The sequence below is a fragment of the Scleropages formosus genome, chromosome 6 (genome assembly GCF_900964775.1).
Source record: "Scleropages formosus chromosome 6, fSclFor1.1, whole genome shotgun sequence".
NCBI lineage: Eukaryota > Metazoa > Chordata > Actinopteri > Osteoglossiformes > Osteoglossidae > Scleropages > Scleropages formosus.
The window spans coordinates 26,302,519-26,316,072 of NC_041811.1; the positions used below are offsets into that span (position 1 = coordinate 26,302,519).

General features: G+C 39.7%; 1 protein-coding gene across 1 annotated transcript in view; it reads left to right on the forward strand.

Moving 5' to 3' along the window:
• The first annotated feature begins 201 nt into the window (after positions 1 to 201).
• Positions 202 to 13,554, forward strand: part of hcn1 (hyperpolarization activated cyclic nucleotide-gated potassium channel 1) — a 72,120-nt gene continuing 58,767 nt past the window's right edge. Inside the window, exons 1-2 of the mRNA XM_029252963.1 lie at positions 202 to 557; positions 9,145 to 9,568. Of these exons, the coding sequence (XP_029108796.1) occupies positions 202 to 557; positions 9,145 to 9,568 (780 nt within the window). The remainder of the gene's footprint in view (positions 558 to 9,144; positions 9,569 to 13,554) is intronic.

Here is a 13,554-nt window from a genome sequence, read left to right on the forward strand (position 1 = left end):
GAGCAGCACAAGTCCGCGTCTCAGTTTGCAGCAGTGGCGAAGGAGGCAGCGCAGCCGAGCGGCGTGAAGGACGTCAAATGAAACGAGAGGAAGAAGAGCAGCGTCCAGCGGCTCCTCCAGAGTTGCGCTCAGAGCCTGTCTTCTGAACCTGGAGGCAGCACACTTTAGACTATTTAAATAATCATAATAACAATACTCAAAATGGAAGATAAATCAAATTCGTTCTCAAGCAACAAAGAGGAAAAAACGGACGGGAATAATGTTTTCCAGAGGCAAGACTCCATACAGAAGAACAACATGGGAAGCCAAAACATTAAAGAACATGGCAATTCGGTGGGCTTCAAGGGAGACAGGGAAGAAGCCATGGTTGGGTTCGAAGATTTAGACGGAGCATCGAGGCAATACGGCTTCATGCAGCGGCAGTTTGGCGCTATGATGCAGCCCGGGGTTAATAAGTTCTCCCTGCGAATGTTCGGCAGCCAGAAAGCGGTGGAGAAAGAGCAAGAACGGGTCCAAACGGCCGGCTACTGGATCATTCATCCCTATAGCGATTTTAGGTAAGACGCGGAAAGTCACCTTCTTCTCCTGCCCGTGGAGGCGCACTGACACACACTGACACACACTGACACACACTGACACACACTGACACCGCGTCTGCAGCACAGCGCATTTCCACACTGTCCTGAGCAGCGCTCACAATCTTCATTTTTTTTTGCTCTCGGTTCCTCATATAAAAGGCAAATATCATGTAGCCATTCCAGCGCTTCAGTTTTCAATGTCACGGCATTTTTGAGTCATGCGGATTTGATCATGGTGATGGAATAAAACACACGATTCAGGATGTTTCGTCCTTGTGAAATGAGGCGGTGAATGTCGTGTCAGTGAGTCCACGAGCACTAACTGTCACACCGACAGACACCACACACAGCACCCGCTCTTTTATTCTTTTACAATATGGCCATGCCGTTGCGTTAAATAGCTTCACATCGCAGCTGCTCTCGGTCGTGATCGTTTTCATTGTTGTGCTTAACGTGTGAAGGCGGCTGCACGATGAGGACGTGAAAAAAGATGAAAGATTTTCTCTCCCTCTCTCCGAAAATAGGCTTTTATAATATAATATATGGCTTCATTTCCAAAGCTCAGCGCTCAGATCAAACACATGAAAACGGAGCGTTTTTCAGCCCACGATCACTACTGTCTCCAACAGAATTTAAATGAACCTACGCTACGGACAATGTAGTTTTTTTTTTTTTTTTCCTTCCCCCATTTAACACCGATACGTGGAAGGCAGCTACTGCACTGAAAAATAAACGTGTAAAAAAACACGATTAACTGGGAAACGTACATAAAACAGTGTAACACTTTGATCTGTTGTTGTACCGATAGTTCTCACTTATGCACATAGCAGGTCGTATTCTATTCTGTTTTTTTTTTTTTCCCCGCTAATGATAGACGCAAGCGAGGGTGGTTAAATATTCATGTATTCCACTGTTTCTATCGTTAGACACTGAGAGAAATATTAGAGGCTGCGGTGGAAGGATCGGACGGTTTCGGAACTTGTGTTCGCTACACAGTTGCGCTTGGATGTTGCATTGCAGATCGTGGTCAGTCGTGAGTGAGGAAAGGCTGAAGACAGGCTCATTTCTTTTTCTTAGCCCTCTTTCTCTGCTGCCGTAGTTTAAAAATACCTATGATCCATACTAGCAATACGGACTAGCCTTGTGGCTCTTTTAAATGAGACCTGTACTTTGAACACCAGGCAGGATAGATGAATGAACACCGAGCGGTTGGATGTGGTCATAGTGGTGCTGTTCTCCTGGTGGGGGTGGGATGGGTGGGATGGATGGGGCACAGAAGCGTGTCTGTTCACTCGGTATGGAAATTTTAAGATATCTTGCATTCCATTCCTCTCTGGGTGCCCTCATTATTCAGCAAAGCCGTAAAAACAAGCAACATGATTCCGAAATGGTGAAGAAGAAGAAGTGAACACTGTGGTTCCCACCTAGACGCACACCTGGCTATGCGCTATTCGCTGCTCTCATACTGGACCTCTCCATTCTGACAGCTGTGCGGCGTCCAAAAATACTTCATTTCTTTATGTTCGAGGAACTCGGTCCGCAGTTCATTTCACGGGGTTTCGCAGCTCTTCGTCTTCGTTTCCCCGGACCGCTGTCCGCGGTGCTGAAAACCCTCTCGTTGCGGCTGACAGCCTCCATTGATAGATGAGGGGGAAGAAACGCACGACATTGAATTTTCCCCCTCAAAACTGGGAACTGGCTCCGCTGTTATGCAATTTCTACAACCTTCGGCTATGTCTGCATGCAAAATTAATGTTTGACATATTTCCACTCCAACCGAATCGCGTGTGCGCGCGCACGTGTACGTGTGCGTGTCCGTGTTGGGGGTTGTTGGTTGCACGATCACAAGGAGCCATTGAGTTGAGAACGTAAACTGAAGGTGAGCAGGGATTAGAACGGGGTTCAATGACATGAATGAGATTACCGCAGGCCTAAAACAGTGATGTAATACTGCTTGACCTTTATGCTTCCAGCATACAGAAGGGGCATATGTGTTCTGTATTAGCAAATTTAATGATATGGGGATCAGATCGCTGCTGGTAACATTGTTGTTCGGATTGTTTTCGATACCGAAACGTCCCTGTCGGCATTAAGTTCTGAAAGACGCGTGGAGATGCGGAAACACGATCAAGATCCGTGTAATAAGACATGATGACACATGATGACTGCACTCTGTCCCATGTGGTGTCATTTGTATGATTCATCCCTGTGGCTCTAACACAGGAGAGAGTGATTGTCTCTCTCTATGTGTGACACTGTGAGGAAATGAGAGATACTTTAATTATTTCTGCCTCTGCTATAGCTACACAGTTGTTATTTTATTTCTACACTACCTCTGTAAAACTGAGATTAAGCATTCAGGAGTCGGCTTTCTCGGCAAGCCAGTCCGTTATAGTCCATATGCGACTGCCATTTATATAAAGGCAGAGTTTACTGTTGTATGATTTATTTATTTATGTCTTATTTTGATTGGTCTGCATATGCAACATAAGAGCACTTCTATTTGCAATATACTTTTACCTTGACTAGCTGAATAAATAATGATAGAAAGGAGCAACATAAAATGAGTGGCGTTTGTATTCGGGTGTCCTTTGTATTTCTTTGAAAGCTTCTGAAACTCGATATCCGACAATGTCGTAAAATGGAGGCTACTTAAAGATTAATGGCAGGTTAGTAATATTTATTATTCATACATCTCAGAAAGGTTCCAGTGTAGGTGTGGCATCTCACTAGCATTTTGGAGAAGCTTTTGTCAGGGATAAAAGTCTATCTGTGGCTGCTTGTAAAAGCCTTTCAGATGTGGAACCAAGAAGGGACTCTATTTTTAAACACTCATTATTTATGCTTTTTGGTCTTGCAACTTCTTACTTTTCAAGTGAATGAAATGCTTCCTAATGTCTAATGAGGGTCCTTAAGTGTGTTTCACATTTCTCTAATTGATACCCTCTGGTGCTAATTAGTGGTTCTCTGCTTGTACCTACTACATAGGAAAATGCCCTCCATTCTGTGCTGCGCTGTAGCTGAAAATGACAAGACATAGCTAGCGTCGTGTAATAACGTCGTTACGCAACCTCATTTGCCTATGACGTGCAGTCATTTGAAACAACTCTCAGCATATAACATTTTGCTTACGTTGCTTTTGTGTAATTGCAGTAAGAATTGTATGAGTGTGCGGCCAGTTTACGAACATCTGAAAACAAGCAGCGGGTTTGGCCAGGCCCTGCTCTCCAGTGGCTCTGGGGTTCAAGTACCACTTGGTGTGCCCTGTGATGGGCTGGCACGCCATCCTGGGTGTGTTTTCCGCGCCCTATGCTGCCAGGTTAGGTTCCGGCTCGCCGTGACCCTGGTCAGGCCAAGCAGCTTCAGGCAGTGTGTGTGTGAGTATTATCACCAACAGCAAACATGCAAAGAGACTTTTTGTACACCTAACCACTTTCTGATTCTGAACACTGAAAATAACAGCTTAATGGACAGAAATTTCAAATTATAACATACACTTTATATATTCACATAGTTTTCAACAACATTTTTCTACCTGTGTATCTGGCTACTTTTTGTTTATTCTTTCACAGATTTACTTCCTTTATTTATGATTATAAATTGACATGCCAGACTACATCGCCAGCATCTTTTTTATTTAAATCCATTAAGTAATTTTCAGAAACATTTTGGTGCATCTGTTGCTTTCAGATTAATGACTGTGTGTTGTTGCCAAAATATTTTTTGTGAACACTACAATATTTTTTTTTTTTCTGTTTGTCTATACCTAACTATAAAAAGGATAATAACCAAATAACTAATGAAGATAATACTAATCCAGCAAGGTGGTCACTTAATCAAGGAGCAGCAAATTACCTACCACACAATCTTGAGGTATTTATGAAGGTCCTCCACCTCATTTTAAAACAGATCCATCACTGACATGGCCTTCATGTGCATAGGTGGCACCGAAGAGTTTAACGTGAGATAGGATCCCTGAAAGCATCTATTTTAGTACACAGTTGTTCATTGTTATCAGTGCCTTGCCATTTAGTGGCGTTCAGTCTGTCGGCTCCCCCTGGAAGCGCTTGCGTTTCCCAACCCCAGTTCGCAGGAAGTACATTACCACTTTTGAAATTTGCTGAAATTCACTAGTGGTTTAGAATTAATTGGCTTGTCAAGTAGAGGTTTCCTTGAACCTTATTTTGTTATAATTTCTCAAGGAAACCAATTATGTTTTTCATTTATTGCATTACATTACATTTCTCTGAAATCAATCATTTTAATATTGCTTTGTATACTTTGTTTCCAAGGATGTTTTATTTAATAATCCTGTTACAGTCTTGTAAAATGGTAGTTCTTTGCTTGGTTTGTTCTACAAAATTTATCTGTCCATCCATCTATCCATCCATTGTCGATAACCATTTGTCATAATGAGGCATCGCAGTGATCTGCAGCCTATCCTGGAAGCACAGGGTGTGAGACAGGGTACATCTTGGATGGGAAGCCAGTCCATTTCAGGACTAGCACACACTGAAATTCACTCAACAATACACACAGTATAGGCAATTAGGTAAATTCATCTAAAACACATCTTTGGACAGTGGGAGGAAATCAGATGAACAGTGAGAAGATGAAAACTCCACACAGACTGAGACACATTTAAACCCACCTTTGAACACACACCCCAAGAGCTATGAAGCACTAGTGCTAAACAGTATGTTCTCATGTTGCCCCTTAAAACCACATTTTATATATTAAATAACAATGTGTCATCATAACAGTATGTCTACAAATTTTATGTTTGTTTAAGAGATTTCAGTACCTTGCGTAATAGAGGTGTTTTAGAATAGCTAGATCTTCCAAGACTATTTGACTGTATTTTTTTCTTAGGTTCATGTTCATTAGTTACCATCAATCTTCTGTGTAGATGTTTAGCAGGAAAAATGTTAAGACACACACTTTCTGAGATGTTTTGTTTTTTAAAATTGCTGTTTTTTTTTCTCTTTCCCCAGTGATAAAAAAAAATTCTCATCTATCATCCAAATTTTGACAGGTTTTTACAATAAATATTGAAAATCATGAGAATTTGATTGTTTTGCAGACTTTAAAACTCCGTGTATCTGTCATATCTAGTTCAGTATCATTTCAAATTCAATCAGCTGTCAGAGGTAACCGTCCCAAGTTCGCTGTCAGAATTCTATTCCTGTTGTTCATTTTGCCTTAAGTTTGGTATGATAATGTAACAATGTATATATTTATGATATTATTTGTGAAGTGCAGTACACTTTTGAAACATCTTCATTTTGTTTCTATTTCAGACTAATCGCAAATAAAATATCTTAATATGTTGCTCAGTCAAATCATTTTTAAAATGAAATTATCAGCAATGGCAGTGAAATACAAAACAGGTAAATTTTGTTTAATGAACACCATGGTATTGTTATAATTAAATGGAAAAATGGTTCTTTCTCTTCTGGCCTCTTCAGTCTCTGATTTACCACCTGCTCATCTTATATCAGTGGGTAGTACGTCTTTCTAAGAGAATTCATTAACACTGAGACAAAAAATATAAGGTTGAGTGGCACTGACCTCTGACCAGTTCCTTTGATGGTCCTGTAACTCAAAAGTGACATGACAGCTGCACCCAGAGGCAGGTATCCAATGCCAAACCCCGAAAGGAATGGAACCAAACCCACTGTGCCCGTTCCACATAGTGGTGTTTGTACAAATTTGGATTTTGTGATTGATGTGAGTGTTGATGCTTTAGGCATGCAAGAGACAGGAGAGGTAAGCAGTGCATCTAGCCATCCGTGACTCATATCCATCATGTCTGAGGATCCAACCCAAAGTAAAGTTCATTGCTTTTCATCTTCAGCTCCATGAGATTGTGTCTTTAGTACACTGTATGAAACTCTAATGCCACTTTTGAACAACTTTGATGGAGCTGAGAAGAGACAGGGAGCAAGTAAAGCTGCTGTTACAGGTGCAGGGGGCACAGTGGTGCAGCGGGTTTGGCTGGGGCCTGCTCTATGGTGGGTCTGGGGTTCAAGTCTTGCTTGCCCTCCAGCAGACTGGTGTCTCATCCAGGGTGTGTCCCTTCAGCCTTGTGCCCTGTGTTGCTGGGTTAGGCTCTGGGTTGCCTTGACCCTGCTTGGGACAAGCGGTTGTAGATAGTGTGTGTTATGAGTTTGCCCAAAAAGTGGCCCATATTCTGTAGATAACAACTGGTCTGGTTGTAATGCTTATTGCTTGGCCTCATAACTGCACGCATGCTATACTTCAGTCTATATTTTACAGCACATCACTGTTGTCCGTAAATGGTCTACAGCTACTCCCAGAATTAAGCATTTAAGGTGTGTGTGTGAGGTGACATAGGTTATTGATATATTTTTCTCTATGTTTTTGACCTTAAAATTCTTTCTTTTTGACTCAGTACTAGTTCCCACTAGAATAATCCTTTTAATACATCATAGAAACAGGAAAGACATATTGGTAGTCCAGGGGAATTGTGTGATCTTTTAACATTTGTATGCAGCTACTACTGCAGCAATAATAACAGCTGGAAGGAGAAAAATACTTGAAATTCAGCCTGTAATGAAAGTCTACACTGCTGTAGGGGCCAAGAGCTACTAGATCAAAGATAAAGTATCTGGTGGCAGGCAAAGGGGCAGTCACAAACCTGAAGGAAAGATTGATGTTTTCATGAATACTGCAGCAAATGATGTATAAAACCTTGATGAGCGCTTGTGCACTGGGGAATCTTACAGGCAGGCACACTGCAGAGACAGAAGCAGGGGCAGATGGGAGGTATGGGCAATCCCCATAGATTGGTGTGACGTGCAGCCCGACCAAGCAACGTGGCAGGATGAGAACACAATTCATTGTCCGCTGAAACAATACTGGTGCAGCCAATACGAACAACACAGCACCTGGAAGGTGAATGTTTCTGTTCCCTTGCACACTATAGATATTGTCATGTCAGTAACCTTACTGAACATCCAGAAAATATTTACTGAAAAGAAAAAAGCAAAGTATCACAACGGAAAATGGGCATCAACTGAAAGTAAAACAACTCAACGACCATGCCTGGGAACAGCACGACATGGGCGGTGAAGAAGAAGTGAGACGGAGTCTCATATCATATCCGAAATGTTATATACTAAGCAGGTTGATTGATAGGTTTAAGCCACTTGGTTAGTTGAAACATTCCAGAAGGGTCAGCGTTTGCACGGATGTTGTAGCACTCCCGATTGTACGGTTTTACAGCTTCACATACTCAAAGTTTACAGATCCTTTTAAGTATCATGTCTTCCATTCCAGGCAAGCTGCACCATCAAGTAATGTTCTGATGGGACTATGAGCAGCTTGATCTTAAGTACAGTTAGGAAATTTGTAAGGCACCAAACAGATTACACAGCACATATATTTCTTTATATTTAGATATATTAGAACCTCTTCATAATGGATCAAGTCAAGTCAAGATATAGAGACTTATCAGAACACTGACGTGTTTGTTACACATATTGCTCACTAATGAACCATAGTAGTAGGAGTAAAAGTGAGGTACATGTGCTCACGTTCTGTTAAGATTGTTCACATCCAGAAAAAAAGGAATAAGCATGTAATCAAGCAAAAGTAATGCTGTAAACAGAGCTAAAAAGCTGATTTTAATAGCCACCTCAAGGCTTTTGTGATGTCAGGCCTTATTTAACTTTTAAATCATTGCACAGAACTGTGGAAATGTTTTGCTGATGCCTGACTGGTTCTGCGAAGGAGTTTAAGAAATCAGCAGGGTCAGCTAATATTCATTAGAATACATTTAGTTAGTCTGTACATTGTAGCGTGAATGCAAAGAGTTACTGTAACGTGTGAATGCATTTGCCAAAGCTCAGCAGTTAGGAGTCAGGAGACCATGTCTGTAAAACCATACTAACCTGCCAACACATTTCAGAGTGGCTTATGGACCAGACAACAGATCAACGGCGGCCAAGAAAGTACAGAAGTGCCTTTTATCAGCTAAAGCTGCACAAGCCTGCAAGCAAGTGTGCACTCGTAATTTTCAACACACACTAAAAGTTGGTTTTTCTGAAACCGACAATAGGCACACATTAGACTTTGCATACAACCTTTTGAGTAATTACAACGGACTCACCTGAAGAAATTTAAAGAAAGTAGAAAAGGAGGTGTGAAACTTGGAGGCACAGCAGTGGGTGAAGAAACCACAAGATTTCTTTGAAGGATATAAATACCCTTTATTAATTTCACTACTTCCCATCTTTTAGGAAAGCACTATACAGTATTCATATGGAAGATAGTTTATTGTGAAGGCTTAACATATATAAGATGTAAGATAGAGCCATTGTACATGGGTCAGGGAAAAAGTCAACGCAAACAAGAAACCAAAATCATAACTCAGAATGAATGTGAAGATGCCTTGATTTTATAGTATCATTATTTTCTGTTTTAAATTGTCATGAATTTCAACTTCTCACACCCCAGAATGGAATTACAAAATGTCTATTATTTGTCATTTCCTTTTTACATTCAAACATTTTTAAAAATGTTTTCCCTTCCTGTGTTATAGGTTTTACTGGGATTTGATAATGCTCATCATGATGATGGGGAATCTAATCATCATTCCTGTTGGAATAACATTCTTTTCTGAGCAAACCACCACCACCTGGCTAGTGTTCAACGTTGCCTCAGATACCATCTTCCTGGTGGATTTGGTCATGAACTTCCGAACGGGGATTGTCAACGAGGAGAGCTCAGAGATCATCTTGGATCCCAAGGTGATCAAAATGAATTATTTGAAAAGCTGGTTTGTGGTGGACTTTCTCTCATCCATTCCAGTGGATTATATCTTTCTAATTGTGGAGAAAGGTTTTGACTCTGAAGTCTACAAGACGGCACGTGCACTGCGCATTGTGCGGTTCACTAAAATCCTCAGTCTTCTGCGACTGTTGAGGCTCTCGCGACTCATCCGATACATTCACCAGTGGGAAGAGGTGAGAACATTTTTGTATACATAATGTGTGAACCTGTGTGTTTATCTCTGCATTTGTGTGTTATGGTAGCGGCAACTGTATACCATTAATGATATCAGTATGTTCATATGCTGTGCTTGACCTGTTAAGATACCAGTAAAAGGCCAATGTCATTTGTGTCACTCTTTATTTTATTTATTCTGAAAGTGAAAACCCTTAGACTGTGTTTGCTGTTAATTGTCATCTTGGATTATGATTTTATTACAAGCAACATATTTCAAATATGGGAATTTCAGCATGTTTTTCTATTTTTTTATAGAGACACTACAGTGTTTGCTAAAAGTTCAAGGTGATTTTTATCAAACGATTATATTCCTGCTATATGAAAGCTTGACAGTGTGGTGCTACTTATACCTGCAGCCCTCTGTCAAGCATGCACAATGCTGTTTGTTTACTGCAAAAAAAGAGAAAATGTAGAGGTTATTTAGTGCATTTGTGTCTGTATTTCTGCAAATTTTCAAAGCATAAAGGTAAAAATATTGATTGAAATTAAAACTGAATAGCAGAATGAATTCAGAGAATTTCAGTCAAGTAGGCTTTGGGTTAGCATAAGTGAATTGTGTACTTTCATTTTATGAACATTTTAAAATATATATTCAGGAAATCAATTACAAAGAACTCCTTATAACATGAGGCATTTCACCATGAGAACGGTACTTTAATCAAAGTCTGTGACAAGAACACACTGACAAAATCACACGATTATTGTAGTGTGTTGGTTATATTGTATACGTGTAACCATACCTTTCTTTTCAATCAGAAATATTACAGATAGTCTAATATGTTAGTCCCCACTTGTTTTAAGTCATTTCCTGTATTTTGCTCTCTTATCAGATGACCACTGCAGCCTCACATTAGGCAAGTGGTTTTTGGTATTGAATGAATTAGCTTAGAGCTAACGGTCTTGTAAGCAGCAATCTTTGCATCAAACATATAAGGGTTAGCATGTTGAAGGGTATGGCAATGCTATTTGACAGAGATTTTGACAAAATTGTGAAATTGTATACCACTGGTTTTTTGAAATCCCTAATAATCTATATCCTTAAGTCTGTTCAAAATTATAAATGTGAAGACTAAGTTTTCTATTAAAGCTTATTGTTGGATTTCTTGAAATTAAACTGCATGATCCACTTTAATACAGTCTAGGGAAATAGACCTGTGCTTATGTTTATGAAAATGATAACGAGAGCCTGAAAATATAGACCTGAGAAGGAAAACATACAGTCTGTTCAGTCCCATAATCAGAAGGGCTTACTTTTCAGGCTCTTACAAGCTGTTCTTTTGTAGCACTTGCACAGGTGGAATAACAAATTTACACAAAAATGAAAACCTGAAAGAAGATTTTGGCTCTCCCAGTGTTTTGCTCACTTAATATAAATACGACTCATGAATTAAATATTTTTGTATGCTTTGCAGGAGACAATGCAGTTTAACTGACTTCTCAGTCCAGCATATTTTCTAGGAAAAATGTGGTTTTCTCATCTATATAATGATCCCTGAAAGCAAGGCTGACATTTAAAATGTAAACTTTAACCTCTGAGAAATTATTCCCTTTAAAAGATTTACATTATTTTTAGATCATTAATGAAATGCAAGCTGTCCACAGAATGATAGTTTTATGGGACAAAAACTGTCAGTTTGTATGCATGTGTTTTTTAAAAAGTTCTTTTAAATTGACTGTGGCATAAATGAATATGGGAAAAGAATGGCTTAAAATGAATGGATTTAAAGAATGTAGACTCCTTTCCCGTTTGAAGAAACAGAAAAAAAAATATATGTGAATGTGGCGAGTGCAAAAACAAAGGAATCACAACACTCAGATGGATCTGAGATATGATGCTGTGCTACTCCGAGGTCTTGATAATGACACAACTGTACATGACAGTCTGGCTCCAACAGAACCGAACCAATCCCACAGGAGAGTAGTGACATTTAACACTGTACAAGCACACATAAACATCTGCCTGTGGGAAGACAAAAATCAATATTTCTCAGATGTCATTACCCATTTGGGAAGGCCCAGCACTGGGAGCACTATGAGTCACATACAGTATGACTTGCATATAAAGATACAATGACTGTATGCATGGAATGAACTGGAAAAATTGTGTGAGGTTGTCTTAAGGCTTTAGAAAGAATATTTGAGCTTTTGGAATACAGCTGAATTAAAATTAGTGTGAATGAGCAGTTTATTTAAACACCTGTCATTTTTCTATAAATTGTGAGTTGGTAGGCAGTAATCCGTAGATAGGGGTTAGGGAAGAACCTGAACAAGCTGCCCTCCAAAGCCTGCACCCACCTTAACAGGCTAATGATGACCAGCTGCTGTCAGGTGAAGCATCATCAGCTAGGACTTATTAAAGTAGCTGGTCACACAAGTGCAAGATAATATAGCTGGATGCTAGCAGGGAACAGGAGGGCTTCCTCAAGCTGGCCCAGATTTGTGTTGTGCAAGTTATTTTTCTGTCAATTGTTTTGTGTTCTCTTAAGGGGTCTCACCCCCCACTTTAGGTTTGGTTTGTAAATAAAGCCTCTGCCATACCTATGTGGGTCACTGCTATCCCACAGAAAGCCACAGTATATTACTATATTGTCATAATTGTGTTGTATATTAAACTATCTCATGAAGTATTTTAAAAATTATCCAGAACCTATAAAATTGTGATTTATTAAACAATACATATATACACCTCAGATATGTTTCATATAGCTCTTAGAGAGAATACAAACCTTGTAAAGACAGAGCAGGAAAGATGGAGTGGAGCTGTCCTGAAAAAGCCTGGAATGGATTAGAACAGTCTCTAAGATCACTCTGACCTAGGGATTCGTGCTTTAGTTTCACCTGTACCACCTGATAAAAGATGAAAAATGGGTTTTCAAAACCTCTGTGTCATATTGAGCACTGACACTACGGTTAAGTCATATTGACAGTGCATTTGAATAAATAATAGTAACAATCAAAAAACAGTCAAAGATTTGGATACTTTCTAGGCTGTCAGTGGCCTTGTGTTAGTAATGCCACAAATATCATAGTGTTAATAGGCTTTCTATGTGAAAAATGGAACTTTGTGGATTTGTAGTAGCTTAACCTCTGTGTTATATATTACATTTCCAGTATTTCATTGTCTTGTTTTTCTTTTTGCCTTACAGTAGCATGAAGAAGTATCTCTCCCCTTCTTAAATTCTACTATTATTGCAAGTTGTAGTCACCAAATGTTTTTAGGTCTTCAACCAAAATCCTACATAAAGGGCACCTGAGTGAACAAAAACCTTTTTTAAAACTTTTTTTCATCTATTTAATGTACAAAGTTGTCCAGCAATGACTGGCACTGTATTGAAAGAGGAATTCTCCTCTGGTTGAAAGAAGTCAATTAGAGGTATAATGAGAATCTGGTGATTGAACACAGTCAGGCTTGATTACAGCCAGCCCTGCTCTAAATAAACCTCACATGTGTTGACTCTTACCATCTGAGTCAAGTTGTTAGCACAAAGACTCAACAAGCATATTATGTGGGATGAAATTAACTCCCTGAAGAGTTTATATCTATTAGTTTGGGAAAGATTGCAAAGCTATTTCTGAGGTTGTTGGGGGTGGGACAGCAAGTAGTGCCTCACAGTGCCTGAGTGGTATGAAAGGATGTGGGTTTCATCCCTGCTCAGTCTGTGTGGTGTCTGAATGTTCTTCCCATGTCTGTGTGGGTTTCCTCCCACACGCCAAAGACATGCTGTTCAGGTTCATCCATAGTGTGTGAGTGACAGAGAGTTTGTTCAACTGATGTTTGAATGAGTGACCCATTATAAGTAGTGTCCAGTACTAGCATTGTAAGTTACCTTGGTGAATAAGGAATGGGCTGATTAATACCATGTAAAGTTTGTTTGGAGTAAATTTGGAGAAAAGGGTCTGTTAAGTGAATAAATGTAAATCAATGAGCCCAGTAATCTCCAAA